General features: G+C 42.1%; 1 protein-coding gene across 5 annotated transcripts in view; it reads left to right on the top strand.

The window, feature by feature from the left end:
• Nucleotides 1-18899, top strand: part of PLXNA1 (plexin A1) — a 367927-nt gene that overhangs the window by 240731 nt on the left and 108297 nt on the right. For all 5 annotated transcript variants that reach the window (XM_067463505.1, XM_067463504.1, XM_067463508.1 and 2 more), the window contains exons 9-10: nt 1111-1225; nt 15000-15200. In XM_067463505.1, coding sequence (XP_067319606.1) covers nt 1111-1225; nt 15000-15200 — 316 coding nt within the window. The remainder of the gene's footprint in view (nt 1-1110; nt 1226-14999; nt 15201-18899) is intronic.

Below are 18899 nucleotides of genomic sequence, written 5' to 3'. Positions count from 1 at the left end.
CAACCCACATGCCCATGAATGGAGATAAAGGATCCTAACTTCTGCCAAGATAAGGGGAGAGGTCCTAAGGGCACACACTTAACTACCCGGGATGCATTATGTGACTGAATGTGGGAAGAGGAAAAAGCAATTGGCACAGAGATTAGGGATTGTGTATATTAAACTGTTTGTTAGAGTCTCTTTATGCAGGCATTGCAGTTGGTTTCTCAATCCCATAGTAATCTTATTCTTTATTCAGTTGTGACCTTAGTTTCTCTAGCACTATGTTAAGGACACAGTGTTGAAGAGAATGACATGAGTGACAAACTAGGAGACTGCTGTATACTCCTCTTCTTCTGAGAAGGAGGTAGAGCAGGAGGTTGAAAACGTAGGAGTTGGGGATTTGGGACCAAGTGTTGAGGAGGAAGAAGAGAGCAAGGAAAAATACTGTCGTTTCCTACGTTTCACCGTAGGACGAAAGAAGAAAAAAGAAGGTCAGCTAGAATTGCTGCAAGGACACTGAGCAATCGGATCTCACTCTAGGAACACCTGTTCTGAGAGCTGAGGGCTATAAATCAGCAGTAAAGCAAGTAGTCACTGCTGGCAGCAACCATTCTACTTAGTGCTACTATTCTTCTCTGTTTCCTTGGTTGCAGCTCCAGCATCTGCAGAGTGCCTCACAAAGACATTTTGCCAAAGATTCTTGTTTCATGTGTGATATAAGACTTTTGCTTTGCTTTTAGGATTTTTCTTATGTTCCCTTGCTTCTGTTTGTTACATTATTATCATTTAGTTGAAGTAAAGCTATTTTAGTTGCTTTATCTATTTATTGTGCAAAACAAGTCAGAGATACCATCTGTGGCATTTCTCTACATTCCTTGTTGTGATCCCAAGGGACATGTTGCTTCTGGAGCCAATTGTGCTGAATAGTTTGTTGAAAACCCCTCTAGTTTTTCTGTCAATATTTGTTTCCTTATCCACATGATTATAAGTCCTCTCTCTAAGACTCTTTTAGGGTTTTGTATAAGGTATTTTGGGATCCCACAGCACACCCTCTACGCTCTCATACACAAAGTGAAAGATGTGGTGTATAGAAAATTCTTACACTGCTTGCTTCTTTTTCTCTTGCAGCTGCCTGTCCTGTGTGAACGGGTCCTTTCCTTGCCACTGGTGTAAATATCGTCACATTTGTACTCACAATGCAGCTGACTGTTCCTTCCAGGAAGGCCGTGTCAACATGTCTGAGGTAAGCAACCAAATCTTCTTTTAGCATGCCATTTACAGATCTTCTCTTTCGTCTTTTGGTTCTCTTCTTCAAAACTCATCCATATGTTATAAACAAAATATTCAGTACTTCTTTAGAAGCTTCAAATGCAAGTAGTCAGGAAACATTAGTATGACCTGATGAGCACTTCCTATTATTATATATATATAAAGTTCTTGGCATATGTTCTGGGCCTCATAGTGCGTGTATGTGGGGGGGGGGGGGGAGGAGAGAGAAAAGTATATTCAAAAGAAAGTTACAAGAATGAGAGTGGTGTGGAAGGAAGCACATATTAGGAAACACTGAAGGATGTTTAGTTGGTAATAAAAAGGGTGGTGGTGGGAAGGATGTTGACAGGTTCAGAGTACTTTAAAGTGTTGCAGAAGAAGAAAACAAACAGGTGGTTATTCTGTTTACTAGCAGAATAAGAAAGAATGACTTCTAAGAATAACTTCCAGGAAGGACAGTTTAGATTCATCTTTGGCATTCTGTTCACATGTCTCATAGCTTCTTTGTCTGTCACCTCAGTTCTTGTGAAAACAAGTGCTTTTGCTTTCAATGAAATTCACTGCCAAGGAGGTGTGCTGAGGATAGCATTCCAAAGCTTTCCTAAATTTGACCCAGAGGCTCAAGCAAGTACTATGCTTTCTAGATTAGTGCCAGGTTTGTGGTTCCTTTGTGTGAAGGAGTGCTTTGCCTAACAATGAAGTGAAACCTTTTTGTACCAAGAGGATTTTTCTTCCTTATGCTTTTGTATCTCTGTCTTACTCTAGCACAAAGTTATTGCACAGGCCATTAAGAAAAATGCCTGCAGGTCAGAATGCTGATTACAAATAGGTCACTATTGCACTCACTAAGGTCTACCCTTCTTCTCTTTGTCTGAACTTTATCATTTCAGTCTTTAGGCATGCCATTAACTCTTTTTCTGCTTCATTGTTTGGAGCGTGTTTCTCCAATTGTGAATGTGGGCAGATTTTTCAGTTGACTTGCAAGGGGAGACCCACAAAGCATGCTTCAAGATATATTTTACAACATGTAGTGTCCTTAAGGAGGAACATAATGTATGCACTTTATTTCTTTACATGTTGATATTTTTCATAAAATGTATTATTTTCTATATCAGCAAATCTGAATTGTTAGAAGAATAATCGATTCTAAGTGGCAAACCAACAGCACTCCAGAAATGAGCCATCTTGAAGCTGTTTCATTCTGCAGACTATAAATGTGAAGTGGACAAAATGTTTTCACCTAAACCAGGCCTGCACAACCTGTGGCTCGCCAGGTGTTTGGGACTCCAACTTCCTGAAGTCTTAGCCATTTTTACAATAGTCAGAAATTCTGCAAACTGAAGTCCAAAACACCTGGACTACCACAGGTTGTGCAGTCTTTCCCTAAAGGATGTAATTGACTTCTTAGAGCAATGAAAATCTGGATTTGGGGATTTCCGGGGTGGAATGGCAGTGAGATACCTGCAGCCTTCTGAGGTCCATGAAGGCATGTGACTCCTGGACATCTGGATGTTGTTCTTTCTTGCTCTAATCCTTTTATGCATTTATACATTGGAAATATTTTTTCTCAGAATCACTGGAATTCTTTGATTTTTAAAATGCAAGGGATATTTGTAGATATTTTAGAATGCTTGCATTAAATTTGAATATTTATTCCAAACCTCCCCAGTCTAGTGGATTTATATGGCTATTCTATAGCTAACCCCAACTCAAATGTTGATGTCAGCATTTATGTATCTTTTCTTGCTTTATATTGATATTGATATTCAGACCAACAGGCTAGTAGTGGGAGTTGTAGTTCCAACATGTATGGAATATATGATGTTGGGGAAGCCTGAGTCATGCTGTTTAACTGGTTCTCCCCATCCTGCCAATAGAAGCTACATCTAAAATGATGGACAGATATGTTACAACCTGAAACTGTCTCTTTAGTGTGCAGATCAAAGTTACTCGTGATGTCCAGAATTGTCAAAGTGTGATTAAGGTGCGATCCACTAAAACATGTAGAGAAGAGACTAACAGAGGATGGAGTTACAGATTGACAAAGGCTTGAAGTTGACAACTGAAGTTAACATGATGTGACCTTTCCAGCCTATCTTCCATTTGTAGTTCCAAAGATGTAGGCACTTAAAAAAAATGGGATGAAGGGGATTATTTCGGGCTATTATTGTGTTTCCTATATTTTAAAATTATCACTTCAAAAGTTAGGGTAGCATGTGCTATTTTCATACTGTTATCTGCTTATTCTGTGGACAAAATCACCCCTGAGTCTTGATGAACCAGTGGCAAATAGCAACCATTACCCTGCAGCTATTGGTTTCCTGGTTAACAACTAATTTATATTGCAGGAACTACTGGGGGAAAGTGGAAATGTGGGTCTAACTTGTATTATGAAAATGAGTGTCCTTGCCAAGACAAAATGATCATAAAATACGCCTCTGCCTCTTCAGAAAGCACCTTGGCTAAACTATAAATGGTGTTCTCATGTGAAAAGGCCTTTTGTTATTCAGTTCCATCAGCATGGAAAAGTACTTGAGTTTTGAAATACTCTATGAGCCGGAAAGTATAGAATGATGATGGTTATTTATACCCAGCTTTTCTCTCCACAAGGAGACTCAAAGAGGCTTACATTAAAAACATATCAATACAATTTAAAATCTAAAAATATGCAAACATTAAAGAGAATCAATTATAAATGGTATTCATAGGTATAGGCTAATACCACCATAAGACACTTGATCCATAAGTTTGGTTTCCTTTTGTTAATTTGGCTTTTGCTACCACCAATAAATAAGACTGCTCGCATGGAATGTATGGGTCAGAAGTTATACTATTAAAGACATTGTCCCCCTGTGAATGCTTTCTGTGGATTTGCTATTCATCATTTTGATAGTAGACTCCTTCATTGAGTATGTTCTTAGAAATGAGGTTGAGTCAACTGCCCTCGATCACAGAAATTCCTTAGAATTGCAGATCTTGGTTCCCAAAGAAGTGAAATCACAAGAATAAAGCATCTCTAGTCATATCTAGATTCAGTGTCCCTCATGGACTCATCAGCACACATTCTGTGGTAATCGATCTGGGAGAAAACCTGAGTCCAGGTACATTTAAAAAAAAGAAATAACCTATTTACACACAAGTTTCATCATTCCCTGGCATCTTTTCTTCTTCCTTCTTAAACAGAAACATCTGATTTAATCTCTGACACGTACTTAACTTCATTTTAAGCCTCCCAGTCCTCCAACACATTCTGTCTAGCCTTATAATTACCATATATTCCTCTTTTGCCTGGCCCAGTTCAGTTTCTTCAGGCTTTGAGTGGAAAGCAGTATGCTCTTTGGACATGACTAGATTCGTTTTCCTCTTACTATGAGTTTGACTCTTGTTTTGGGTTCCCTCCTGTAGAAGTATTATGGAAATTCTAAATTGCGCAAGGCAGAGTGTTCCTCAGTGTTTCCTGCTATGATCTACAATACTGTGGCCAACTTGACAGCTCTTGTGTTGCATTAGATGAATCCCATTCTAATCTTTTGCTGTGAGTGCTGGCATAACGAAGATGCCCTCAGCTATATTTTTCACTTCCCTCTCCCCGTGTCATTTCCCACCGTGATTCCTGTCTTGCAGCCACTCCAGGCTGACGAGTGTTGGCTCAGCACTGAAGAGGTCAAGCTTCTGGCAATGAACAATTAATTCCCTCCTTTCCCTCCACTCCACCCTTTATCATCCATGGGAGTGTGGGCCCTCCAGGAAGGAACCACCAGAGATTGGCAGTTACTCATCCAGCACCCAGCTACCAGCCGCATGCTTGCTTTTGCAAAGGCTGACTGTGTTAGAGGAAAAGAGGAATTTATTTATTTATTGTGTGTGAAATTCTGTGAATTTTCACTTAAGGTTGAAGCCTGATCTTGTTCACATGGAAAGAGACAGATGAGCAAGATTCAAAAGGGAATTAGGAAGAACCTTGCTGCATTTGAATATTTGAAATCAGCAATCACATTTGTGGCTTGACTGTCCATGAGTGTCTGCAGCAGCAGGAGCAGCAGAAGTGAGCCCTAGTTTGGAAGAACACATAGACCGAGATTGAGATATGAGACAAATTATATAGAGTAAATCTCCACATGTGGAGTTATGCATTGTGTTTTGAATGACAACATTGTGCAAGTGAATGTGTATCCACGTGTTTTTGCCATTGCTTGTGCAACTCTAATTTGGTGATCATGAACTCAATGGAGGCATTTCACATTGGATTAAAATGTCCAATTGCTTCCGCATGGGGAACTTAGAATACAAGCAAAATTCGGAACAGTGATGAAAGTTTCTCTTGAAATAGTAATATCACATATGGCCCAAGTCTCCGTAGAGAAATCAACACCAGAAAAAGCAACAGTAACCATATTCCATGTTTTAGAATATTAGGCTTACCAAACTTTTGAGACCCCCTTGTCTGACCAACAAGCAAGATGCCACAAAAACAAGAAGAAAAATGGGTGAAATTGAGGTGTGTGTGTGGGGGGGGGGTGATACTGTGTCTCTTCAATACATGTTCTTTGCAGGCTGATGTCTTGGGATGTAATAGGGAGGAGTGGGGGCACTCATCAGGGGACCTGAAGTTACTAGGTTTCAACTAGATTTGTCCCCGGGGTTCCTGGGAAGGAAAGAATAAGTAAGTGACCTTGGGAAATGTAATACTGTAAAAAAAAAAATCCTACAACTTCTCTTTGCTCCATTTCCAATATGCAGATTCTCCACTGGTATTCCCCGCTCCCATAGAATGGCTTGATTTGCTCCTGTGTTTCAACCAGAGGTTTGATTTACAGAAATCAGCAGCTGAAACTTTCCATGGCATGACGCAAAATCTTATCACCTACTCAAGGCTGCAGATCAGATAGCTCTTAAAAGCTGAAAGAGAGTCAAGTTCAGATGTGGCAACCCTCTGATCAGCCCGTTGTATGAGGTTTAGATAACTGTTCCCCTTCTTTTTAGTCTCAGTGGCTTTGGGGTCGGAAAGAAAGCGGGGCAGACAAAATACCAATGGACCTATTGTCCTTCTTGGCTGGGTTGCTCTGGCTTGGAAGACAGGCCTTGGTTTAAGAGTCACACCACATGTTTCTGAAGCATAGTGATTGAAGTGGAAGCTCTGAATGTTCACAAGAGGCCCTTACTATTGGTATGTTGTGCTTATATTTTGTGGAGGCTAGAGGGACGAGATGACTCCTTAATTTACATAATGGAAAATTAATCCATAAAGCTATTTTAGGCAAAAGTTGGTCTGGATAAATTGCAAGTTGTCTGTGCCTTGTGGGCTTTGGCCAGAGAGGTGTAGTGGAATATCCTTTAGCACAGTGCCCAGACAGGACCTTTACTTTTACTTTACTGTTGTTTATACTGTGCTATAATTGGGAGCTAGGAGACATAGAAAATGATTTCCCCCTTCTATCTGTGGAAACTGAGAACTGGAAGAGATGCCTGAGTGATAGGTCAGCTAGGACCTGCCTTTTGGATCACATAAATCAGTACAGCTGGGTGTCTTCAGTAGGAAAGCAGGAATTTGTGGTGACAGCCTAATGGAGGAATTATCTTGTTTCTTTGGACATGAAATGTGCAACTTGTTTGCTTCTGGGTTGCTCATATCCTAGAACTTGTGAAGCTATTTTTAAAATGTAAGCACTTGTTTAATGAAGAGATTCCACATAAAGATTTGAAGAATTTTGTGACAGTAAGAGCTGTTTGGCAGTGGCGTACACTGCCTTAAAGTGTGGTGGAGTCTTCTTCTTTGAAGGCTTTTCAACTGAGGCTGAATTGCTTCCTGTCACAAATGCTTTGATTGTGTGTGGCAGAATGGGGTTGCATGGCAGAATGGGGTTGGACTGGATGGCCTTTGTGGTTTTTTCCAACTCTATTCTATGGATTGGGGAAATGATGCTTTGAAGTCCTCTGAAAATTGTGGTCAGTGCTCACTATTGCTCTGTTTTCAAGGTGATCTCTACTTAGTGGATATTCCATGCTTGTCTTCACTTTCTAGAAATTTTTCCTTTAGTCATTGCTTTTGCCAACTGGTGTATTTTTGGAGCACTCCATCTTCTCAACTTTTTCACATGTGGAGAGCAAATGGCATTTGCCACATCAGAGATAGCTTTCAGATGGGGGATACCCAAGAGGAACCCCTCAACAGACACAAGTTATGAATTTCCCTCTCTATCTCTACAGTTGTTAGAGTTGCCAACTTTTTTTCAAACTGTATGCTGGCATTCCCTGCACTTGGAGCTTTTTCCAAAATTCAGTCCCAGTGATGTCCTGAACGAAACATGTTCAGAATGTGCAAGCCTGGCAAAGGAGATGACAGGCATGTTGAGTCTAGGTAAAGGGCGTTCTCATTAATCCTTTGAATCGACTGTTCCAAAGAAGGGAACAGCTGGGGAAAGCCTGGCCAACATCAGAGCCATTTTTTCTGTGTTGTTTCCAGTTCAACATCATGAGACTCTTTAGGAAAGAGCTCCTAAGCACCAGGTGCTTCCTGTTTTTTAAGCATGGCAGAATTTTTACTGGATGAGACACAGCTCCCTGCAGACACGGAACATGTGACATAGCAGGAATGAGTGGGTCCTTGGCTTGAAAAGCCAGTCAGCAAAATGTGCCCATGTTTAGGGTAACAGGGAGGGGTGAGATTGGACTTTACATTAGCTCTTATAGTATAGTTGTCCAGACATCTATAGATAGATGATGAATTTATGCCATCCATGTAGGTACTTTCAGGCACTCTTTGTGCTGTTCTCTTTGTATGTGTGCATTCTGGTCTACAGTATATACCAGAATAGGTGCATCTTCGTTAAGAAGGACCAAGATCCAAAGAGCGATGGACCTGTTTCTTATCTTTTTTTTTCATGGAAAGAAGTGAGGGGAATCCACCTGCTTATGATTCAAGAAAGTAGGAAAGGGAACTTGTGGCAAGGAGGTGGAAGAAAGACAGCTTTCAAACCAAGCCTTCTGCTCTCTTAGTTCGTTGAACATGGTTTGTTAACCTGCAAAAAGAAACAAGTATTAGTAAAGGGTTAATGAATTTCTGTGAAGTGCTTTGAGATGCCCAACCCTCAAATAGTTAGAAACATTTAATGGAATGAAAAACACATCTCTTGCCACTGTCACCAGCACTACAGTTTCTACTGTGAGCTTAATTTACTGAAATTAGCAAGGGTGAATTAGGCAGAATTTAGCATATGCCGGGGGAAAACAGGTCTATCCCTGTTGATGCCTTCCTTGAAAGTGCCCGCAGGCTCCTAACTGCCACATGTTCTCATTCTGTAAGAGCTTGCTTCAAAACATGTTATTCTCTGCTCCCCTATTATTTGTAGCAGGCGTGTCTTTTCTCCCAGGCCCAGATCAGCTGAGAATTGCATCAGGTTATTGTTGCCAAAGTGGTGCCCTTCTGGGGTGCAGGGCTGTTTGCTTGCCAGGTTCTCCTTATTTTTACCCTCCCCTTGCTCTCTTGTGTTCTGCAACCTGTCTTTTGGGAGGTCAAGCTAGCCCTCAAGAGAGCAAGTTGGATGACTGCAAAATAAGTGCATCTTCCTTGCACTCTCAAACTGAAGGAGAGAAGGAAGGTTGTGTTACGCATCAGGTGCTAGTTGAGCTCTTGGCTCAGCCCCTGTCAGGTGCAGCTGCAGCCTTTCAATCACGTATGTTCCTTTACACCAAGAGATTGGACTGATGTATCAACTGCATGCCTGTGTTTAGTGTGGATATTGCCACAAAGGAACGTAGGACATGCAAAAGTGAGCCCTACTAGCCAGAGCTAGGATCTGCATTAAGAAATTCCTCATTATTTATTTTGGAGTCGGCTGCATTCTGAAGGTGTTCTCCTTAGGGTTCGAAAAATTTGGGATTCTGGGTCACTTGTTATTATCATTATGTGCCACCGGGTTTATTTCAGCGTCTGGCAACCTTAGAGAGTTTTCTTGGCAAGATTTATTTTGAGATTTTCCATTGACTTTCTTTAATACTTTATTTATTTATTGTGTCAGGAGCAACCAGACATTTGTATTACATTTTTAACAAAACAAACAAACAGACAAAACGCAAAGTTTGTAAACTTGGTAGTTGATCCTTTGACCAGTATCTGGCCACTAGGAGTGCCTCTGGTGTTGCTGCAAGAAGGTCCTCCATTGTGCATGTGGCAGGGCTCAGGCTGCATTGCAGCAGGTGGTCAGTGGTTTGCTCTTCTCCACACTCGCATGTTGTGGATTCCACTTTGTAGCCCCATTTCTTAAGGTTGGCTCTGCATCTCGTGGTGCCAGAGCGCAGTCTGTTCAGTGCCTTCCAAGCCACCTAGTTTTCTGTGTGCCCAGGGGGCAGTCTCTCATTTGGTATCAGCCATTGATTGAGGTTCTGGGTTTGAGCCTGCCACTTTTGGACTCTCGCTTGCTAGGGTGTTCCAGTGAGTGTCTCTGTAGATCTTAGAAAACTATTTCTTGATTTAAGTCGCTGAGGTGCTGGCTGATACCCAAACAAGGGATGAGCTGGAGATGTCTCTGCCTTGGTCCTTTCACTATTGGCTGCTACTTCCCAGCGGATGTCAGGTGGTGCAATACCGTTTTAGACAGTGTAGTTTCTCCAGTGGTGTAGGGTGCAGACACCCCGTGATAATGCGGCATGTCTCATTAAGAGCCACATCCACTGTTTTAGCGTGGTGAGATGTGTTCCACACTGGGCATGCATACTCAGCAGCAGAGTAGCATAGCGCAAGGGCAGATGTCTTAATTGTGTCTGGTTGTGATCCCCTGAGAAAGTGTGATTTGCCCAAGGTTGCACCATGGTTTTCCATGGCTGAGTGGCGAATTCAGTTCTTCCCCTAGTCCAGCACTCAAACCACTACACCATACTAGCTTTTCCCAGGTTAGCAGTGCTGAGAAAGCTAATGTTTTCATGCAGTTTGTAATCCTATTTGTCATGTTATTTGGCACTTTGCAGCTCATGGTTCATACAGATCTTTACACAGGAAGGCCTTAAACCTTTTTATCCTCTTCCTGAGATGACAAAGATGAACTTGTTTATAGTTCTTCCTGTTGCTTCAATTTACTGAGGTTGAGTCAGCTGTGCATATGCTGCCATTTATTGCAGTGACTTTGTGAGCCTTGAGGGCACATGAGAACACCTCTTTCATTTCGCTCTTCCCTCTTCGGGAAGAAAAAGCAACAATATCATCGTTGTTTATGTGTCTCTGTGTGTACATATACATCAATATGTTTTCTGTGTTACTTCCAAAGAATTCATGATGGAATACAGTTGTTTCCCTTCTCTGTTTCACCCTCACAGCAATCCTGTGAGGTAGGGTAGTGATTCCCAGTACTTCATGGCTGATTTTTAAATCTTGTTTCCCCAGTATCCCATCAGCAAACACATTGTTTCCCTCAAGCTTTTCTGTGTACAGTAGGCTTGCGCATTTTGGCTGAACCTTGAGCCATTCCTGCTATCCAGATTCCAGTCCGGGGGGTGGGAGGTCGGTTCCATTTTTGCTTGCCTCCTGAAATCAGGTGGGTTGCTGGAATGGGCGTTTTTTGCCCGTAGCCAGAAAATGCAGTTAGATCTGGCCCATTGGTGGCAGTGGGGGAAGGGGCTTCACGGGCTACCCTCTCTTTCATTTGCAGGGCTATTGGGATGAAAATGGCCATACATGAAGTACACATCTACCACTGCTGGCTCACCAAGTTTCATAACATTTGGATCATGCCCTGATTTTTAAGATTTTTTTTTCTAGAAATAAAATCTCCTTTAAAAATTCTCAAAAATGTATCCCCAGCTGGCCCTGCCCTGTAACTTCTTCAGGAGCAGCAGGGCAACATTTCTTCCTGCCAAATGTCAATGATGCACTTCCACATCACACAGCCTACCCATTATTGCACTTTCTTTACTAATCAAAAAACCCAACAGCAACTTCTTCCAAAGCTTTTGCAATTTGCATTCCTTGTTCTTAAAAGCATACTGGAAGAGGTCAACAGCCCACCACTCGCAAGCAAGCAAGCGGCATGTCCCTTTATTGGAAAAACACTCCTTATGAGCCAGAAATTGATAGGTATTGGTGATAAGTTTAGGTAGGTAGGTAGGTAGGTAGGTAGGTAGTTTTTCTGAGAATGACGCTTTGCTGTTTGCTGGAATTCCTATAATAATTAATAACAGTAATCTTTTAAAAGTATTACTTTGATGAGAGAGAAGAGGGGGGGGGGGAGATAAAAGAAGAAGCTAAAAGCTATAGTAGAGACTAAAGAGTGACTCAAAGCTCAGAGCCATCCTAAAGGAAAAAAACACACCCACCCACAAGTCCCCAAACGCCGCTCACCCCCCCCCCCCCCATCCGCACTTTCCAACTCCCAGTCCCACTAAATAAGGAATCAAGAAAAGAAAGGAAAAAGGAGTAATCAAAAAGATGGCAGGGAGTTGGACTGGATGGCCCATGAGGTCTCTTCCAACTCTATGATTCTATGATTCTAATGCTAGAATCCAATCTATGTCAAAAGCTGAGAGCGAGCAGCAAGGTAGTCGGACTGAAGCACCTATCTCTAGAGTCAGGATGCAACTGAGAAATGGAGACACCCGTCTCATTAAATAGACACTGCATGCATAAGACATGTCATGGCTTTCTTCTATCCTGATTGGCCCTACAGGCAGGGCTTACAGGGAATCCCTGTGTGAGCATGTGGCAGCCCCTCTGCACGCTCTGTGCTCCTGAATAGATCAGAAGTAGCCAAACAGCCAAAACGAATCTGTGCACAAGTCTAGTGTACAGTGACCTGGCTTCTGCTTCCCCTGCAAGTTTGGGGATGAAATAGCAGAGGAATCCCTTCACTGATGCCACAAGGCCTTCCTTTGAAACTGGTTTCCCCAGTAGACCTTTCCACCTTTGTTAGTTTGGCATACTCTGCTATTCTTTCTCCTTGTCATGGGCATGCAACTGACCAAATGAGCCGAAAACCTCAGCTGTACTAATAAGCACATCTAGTCGCAGATGTGCGTGTTAATCTTACCAGCTGTGCAACATCTGCTCTGAGCTTTGTTTACACCAACTGTTACTTCTGTTTAACAAATGGTCTCTGAATAATAAAGCAATCAGGAGGAGGAGGAAGGCCTCACTGCTTGCACTGTTTGCTCATGAGGATAGTCATAGAGGTATGGTACGTGCAGGGTACCCTTTCTACTATAGATTTAGAACCAGTGTAGGAATTAATTAGAATGCTGTTCCATATTGAAGGGAGATGTTGACAAGCAGGAATGTGTCCAGAGGAGGGCAACTGAAATGATCAAAGGTCTGGAGAACAAGCCCTATGAGGAGCAGTTTAAAGAGCTGGACATGTTTAGCCTGAAGAAGAGAAGGCTGAGAGGAGACATGATAGCCATGTATAAGTATGTGAGAGGAAGTCGTAGGGAAGAGGGAGCAAGCTTGTTTTCTGATGCCCTGGATCCTAGGACGTGGAACAATGGTTTCAAACTGCAAGAAAGGAGATTCCACCTGAACATGAGAAAGAACTTCCTGACTGTGAGAGCTGTTTGGCAGTGGAACTCTAGAGTGTAGTGGAGGCTCCTTCTTTGGAGGCTTTTAAGCAGAGGCTGGATGGCCATCTGTCAGAGGTGCTTTGAATGCAACTTTCCTGCTTCTTGGCAGAATGGGTTTGGACTGGAAGGCCCATGAGGTCTCTTCCAACTCTATGATTCTATGAATCAGACCATTTCCCTTTGTAGTCTTATATTAAAACAGTGGCATCAGCAGGTCTCTGGGCTTTTAGATAGGCCATTCCCTACCTTAGCTGGTGGTAACAAGAGTTGAATTTGAGACATGCAGCATGCAAAGCACGTGCTTTTCTACTCAACTGCAGCCACCACAATTTGCCAAGAAATGCTATGTGAATATTTCTTGCATTTCTTCATAATTGGGACAGGGTTAGGTTTCAATACTACTGTTCTTTAAACAGGCGCTTTGAATGTGATTTTCCTGCCTCTTGGCAGGGGGTTGGACGGGTCTCTTCCAGCTCTATGATTCTAGAGAGGCTCTGCAACTGATTCAAAAGTGAATTGCCATTCCTGGGTCCTTCTTGGGCTCCTTCTACACTGTCATATAATCCAGATTATCAAAGAAGAAAATCCACATTTTCTGCTTTGAATTGGATTATATCTGTCTACCTTGCCATATAATCCAGTTCAAAACAGATAATCTGGATTTTATATGGCAGTGTAGAAGGGCTCTAAGCAAAGCAATAGACCCATTCACATTACACAGTTGTTGTTGTTGTTGTTCATTCGTTCAGTCGTGTCTGACTCTTCGTGACCTTATAGTGCTATTATTCCACTTAAACTACCATAGAGCTGTCCTATGGAACCTAGTGCTGTCCTATGGGGAGACCATCAAGAGTTTTTGCTAAGAACTCCAAGTACCTTGCCTCAACTGAAAACCCCAGGATTTCATAGAACAGAGCCATAGTGGAATCATAGTTCCATAATTGTACACAGGCCCAGTATATTCCTTTTTTGGGCAGAAACAGGGTGCTCCAGAGAGAACTGGGATCTGTTTACCACCTTCAAGAAAATCTTCAATCATCCCAGCTCTAGAACACTGCTTCTTAAAACTTTTATGTTGGATCTACACTGCCACATAATCCAGATTTTCAAAGCAGATTATCTATATTATCTGCTTTGAACTGGATTATATGAGTCTGCACTGCCATATAATCCAATTCAAAGCAGATAATATGACTTTTATTTGGCAGTGTAGATGAGGACTCAATTTAAGATCAATTTTGGGGTCATGAAACGTCTGGTAATAGTTAAAGGTTTCTGAAAACCACTTAGATATTTACACGGATCTGTTAGCATTAAAATGCTTCAGCTGCCCTTCAAGGAAAGTCAGCTGTTTAGCATGCTTTGCCAATGTTGAATTATTATCAGTAAGTGTTTGTTTTTTATATCTATTTTATATACTGGTATATCTGGGGTTGCGTAAAAAAATCTTGTCTAGAAAGGGGTTATGAACAAATTTCTTAGGCGTAAAGGGGTCGCGAATGGATAAAGCTTAAGAAGCCCTGCTCTAGAACATGATGCTTCTTTGGCAAAGAAAGTTGGAGCAGAAAGAGGCTGACCTAGCATAGCAATAAGAACACTGGAATCGGAGAGTATAGGGCTGGAAGGCTTTGTCAACCAAGAACACCACTTGTAAAGTGAAGTCCTCTATATGTACGAGAAAGTTCCTGTGAGTGACCCTGACAAGCTGTGTTTGAAGAGCCTCATAATGGGTGTCTTAGGACACTAAGATCATCTGGGGAGGCCCTGCTCTCAGTCCCGCCTGCATCACAGGCGCGCTTGGCGGGGATGAGAGACAGGGCCTTCTCAGTGGTGGCCCCTCGGCTGTGGAACGCCCTGCCTGCAGATATCAGATTGGCCCCCTCCCTGCTGCCATTTCGGAGGAAAGTGAAGACCTTGCTGTTTGAACAAGCATTTGATTAAACAGTGTAATTGAACATAGGAATACGGAATAATGGATGACGAGACTGGATTCTGATTTTACTGTGATAATTGTTTTTAATTGCCCTATACTTGTTTTGTGATATTTTGTACTGATGTTGTTCACTGCTTTGAGTCGCCTGAGGGCTGAGTAAAGTGGTATAGAAATAAAGTAAGTAAATAAATAAATAAATCCTGTCTGACATAGATGCATAGATGTATTGGCTGTTCCTATCTCATAAATTGTTGTTGGTCTTTCTCTCTTGTAGGATTGTCCGCAGATCCTTCCATCTACCCAGATCTACATCCCTGTGGGTGTGGTGAAGCCCATCACCTTGACAGCCAAAAACCTGCCACAGCCCCAGTCAGGACAGCGCAACTACGAGTGCATCTTCCATATTCCTGGAAGCCCCACACGTGTCACTGCCTTGCGCTTTAACAGCACCAGCATCCAGTGCCAGAATACTTCGGTGAGTCCACTGTGCAAAACTTGCTTCCAAAATTGTCATTTTTGGTTAACAGCTGAAACTCCCTTGTAACCTCTGATACATGCGTGGGCCCAGATGTGCAGGCTTGCTGTTTTCCCAGCACAGGAGACTACTATTTTGGATTGGCCCCTCCGGTGAAAGGAGACTCATTCCATTGGATTGTTTCCTTTTTCCTTTGTGCTTTATTAAAGTGGCATAATCTTCCATGTGCATGGTGTTCATGCAGCTTTGGGAGGAGTCCTGATCTGCATACTGCAGTTGTGCTTAGACATTTTCCTTTTTTACTGTTTCTCTTTCCATTCAGCTGAGTGAACGTGTTTTGTGTAGGATCAACATCCCCTCCTTACTTTGCTGCTCTGCCAAAGCTACCCAAGGGGCCTCTGTTGTGTTTAATGAGCATTTCCAATGAAATTTGCTTATGAAAGGTGGAGAAACCTGCCTTGGCTTAAGCCAGCTTTGCTGGGTTCCCAAAGGAACTCTCTCATCCTAGTCTACTCTGCCTGTACTCAGACCAATCCAACTTTGCAAATAAAATTTAGTTCATTCTTATTTTTTATCAAGCCTTATCCCCCAGGAGAACATTTCTATCATTGCAACTCTCCAACTTTTATGCATTTGTTAGTTTTGCTCAGTGGGAGCCATGTGATGTGTTAGTCTCACACAGAAAGTGTGGTGAGTGCGCTAAACTCGTGACTTCTAGGACTTGGTTGATTGAAGAGAATACTCTTTCCAAACAGCCCCGTCACTTAGGATTTGTTCCCTCGACAAGTTAGTCTCCAGTAGTCTGTCTAATGATAACATAATGCTGTTTTTTATGTTTTTTAACTAAACATCTCTGTCTCTGTTGTCTCACCTTGTGCTCCAAGCCACTATTGCAATTTTCAAGCAAAGCTGTGCTTCTAAAAGTCTCCGTGGGCGCATCTACACTGTAGAATTAATGCAGTTTGAGACCATTCTAACTGCTGTGACTCAATGCTGTACAGTTGGAAGTTGTAGTTCAGTAAGACACTAGCATTCTTTGGCAAAGAAGGCTAAACCCATGTAAAACTACAACTCCCACTTTGCTATAAGCAGGGACCATGGCAGTTACAATGGTATCAAACTACATTAATTCTATGTTGTAGATGCACCCCTATTCCTGCTAGAGCAGTGGATCTCAACCTTTCTAATGAAGTGACCCTTTAATATAATTCCTCATGTTGTGGTGACCCCCAACCATAACATTATTTTCATAACTGTAATTTTGCTACTGTTGTGAATTGTAATGTAAATATCCGATATGCAGGATATATTTTCATTTACTAGACCAAATTTGGCACAAATACCTGATAAGCCCAAATTTGAATACTGGTAGGGTTGGGGTAATGGGTGGAGATTGATTTTGTCATTTGGGAGTTGTTGTTGCTGGGATTTATGGTTCACCTACAATCAAAGAGCATTCTGAAATCCACCAACGATGGAATTGAACCAAACTTGGTACACAGAACTCCCATGACCAACAGAAAATACTGGAAGGGTTTGGTGGGCATTGAGCTTGAGTTTTGAAGTTGTAGTTCACCTACATCCAGACAGCACTGTGAACTCAAAAAATGATGGATCTGTACCAAATGTGGCACAAATACTCAAGATGCCTTAATGTGGTGGAGTTTGGAGAAAATAGACTTTGACATTTGGGAGTTGTAGTTGCTGGGATTTATGGTTCACCTACAATCAAAGAGCATTCCGAACCCCACCAACGATAGAATTGGGCCAAACTTCCCATACAGAATCCCCATGACCAACAGAAAATACTGTGTTTTCTGATGGTTTTGGTGACCACTCTGTAACCCCCTCGCGATCCCCCTCCCCCAGGGTCTTGACCCCCAGGTTGAGAAATGCTGTGCTAGAGGCAAGTTGGTTTGCCACCCCAGCACTGTGCAGTTTGGCTGCGTAGCAACAATTGTGATGGCTACAAAACAGATACAAAATGTATATGGCCTTCGTTTTGCCCAGTCCCACATTATGGCATCCCTAGACATACTTTCCCCATTAGTTGCACATCTATTTTATGATAACCCCTGTTGAGAGAAAGGGGATATTCATTACAGCAGATCAGTGATCTCATGTGACACATTCAGGAAGTTCTCCATGCCCCACTCTAGAGGGTGAAACACCTGCAAGGATAGCTGAACTGAGAGACTGACAGGTCTAAAGTCTTAATGCTCCTTTCATCTACAGAGGCATGCCATTCCTGGGCTGACCTGCTGGGCCGTCTTCCAACCTCTGCTCATATGCCAGAGAGCAGCCCCCTCCTTTTTTCCAGCACTGGGTTTAATCCCTTAAAACATTTCTTTCACTTGCTGTGTGAAAGCTCATTTGCAACCTGGTGTGAGCCTTGCCTCCTGCTCTCCAGCCCTTCAGCCACATGAGTGACATTGCAAGGTTACCAGAGAGCTTAAAATGGTATTTTCCCATGTTGCTGCCAGGTTCTTTTTGGCACTAACTGAAGTGGAGAGAATTTGAACTGCCCCATTTACTTTTCTTGCCCTGGCAGCAACTTTTTTACACGTACAGGGGGAAAGAGTACTCTTGACTGGAACATTTTTTATCTGAGAGTTGTGTATATCGTTTGAATAAATCGTTTGAATAAACAAGTGATTTTTTGTCATTCAAACACAAACTGCAAATCTCAAAATTGATATTTTCAAAGTTACAAAAATGATAGTCTGATTAGTTGGTAGAATTTTTTTCGTGTCAGGAGCGACTTGAAAAACTGCAAGTCGCTTCTGGTGTGAGAGAATTGGCTGTTTGCAAGGACGTTGCTCAGGGGACGCGCAGATGTTTTACCATCCTATGGGAGGCTTCTTTCATGTAACCGCATGAAACGCTGGAGCTGACAGATGGGAGCTCACCCTGATTTGAACTGTCGACCTTTTGGTCAGCAGTCCTGCCAGTGCAAAGGTTCAACCCATTGTGCCACCGGGGTCTCCACTTATGTCAATGGAACAAAATGCGTGGTAACTTAACAAGTGTCTCCTTCCTATTGACCATCTTACTTTAAGACATTTAATAAATATAATTTTTGCTGACTTTCAAAACCCATCTTGAGGATGGCATGGAGCCATCTCATACTTAGTTCCACAATACGTCCTGATCTATATCATTTCGTACTTAGTTCCACAATATGTATGGATCAGGACAGTAGAAACTTGTCAATTCAAGAGGCAGAGGAATTCAGCATTTTATTTTGCATGGCCTTTTTTAATGCAAATATATACCTAGGAATGTCAAACTAAGCAGAAAGTTAGACTAAAAAGAATAGAAAGCATATGTGGGTTGATTAAAATGTAAAAATATGATGGCCTATTTCTTAGAAAAGAGGAGAAATAATGTTGCTTTGATCATCTAATTGTTTTAAAAATAATCATTTGAGGTTATATCCCAAATCACAAGGTGCTACACATATTACGCAACATTTTGCCACCCCCTTGACTCCATGCAGACTCTATCCTCAAAGCAAACCCAAATAACTCTTGTTTTCCTCTCTAGTTGCTCTCAGCCTGGTGATAGGGAGTAGAAAACAGAGATATGTGGAGGTTGTGTAGGATTCTGGGGTGTTTTGGGCGTGGGGAGTGTGGGCATTTCATGTTTTCATGCATTGGGGGGGGGGGCTTTATCAAGGGGTTTATGGGATTGGTGAGT

Source organism: Anolis sagrei, chromosome 2 (assembly GCF_037176765.1).
Source record: "Anolis sagrei isolate rAnoSag1 chromosome 2, rAnoSag1.mat, whole genome shotgun sequence".
NCBI classification, from domain to species: Eukaryota; Metazoa; Chordata; class Lepidosauria; order Squamata; family Dactyloidae; genus Anolis; species Anolis sagrei.
The sequence above is the reverse complement of the archived record's forward strand: the minus strand, read 5'-3'. Positions and strand labels throughout refer to the sequence as shown.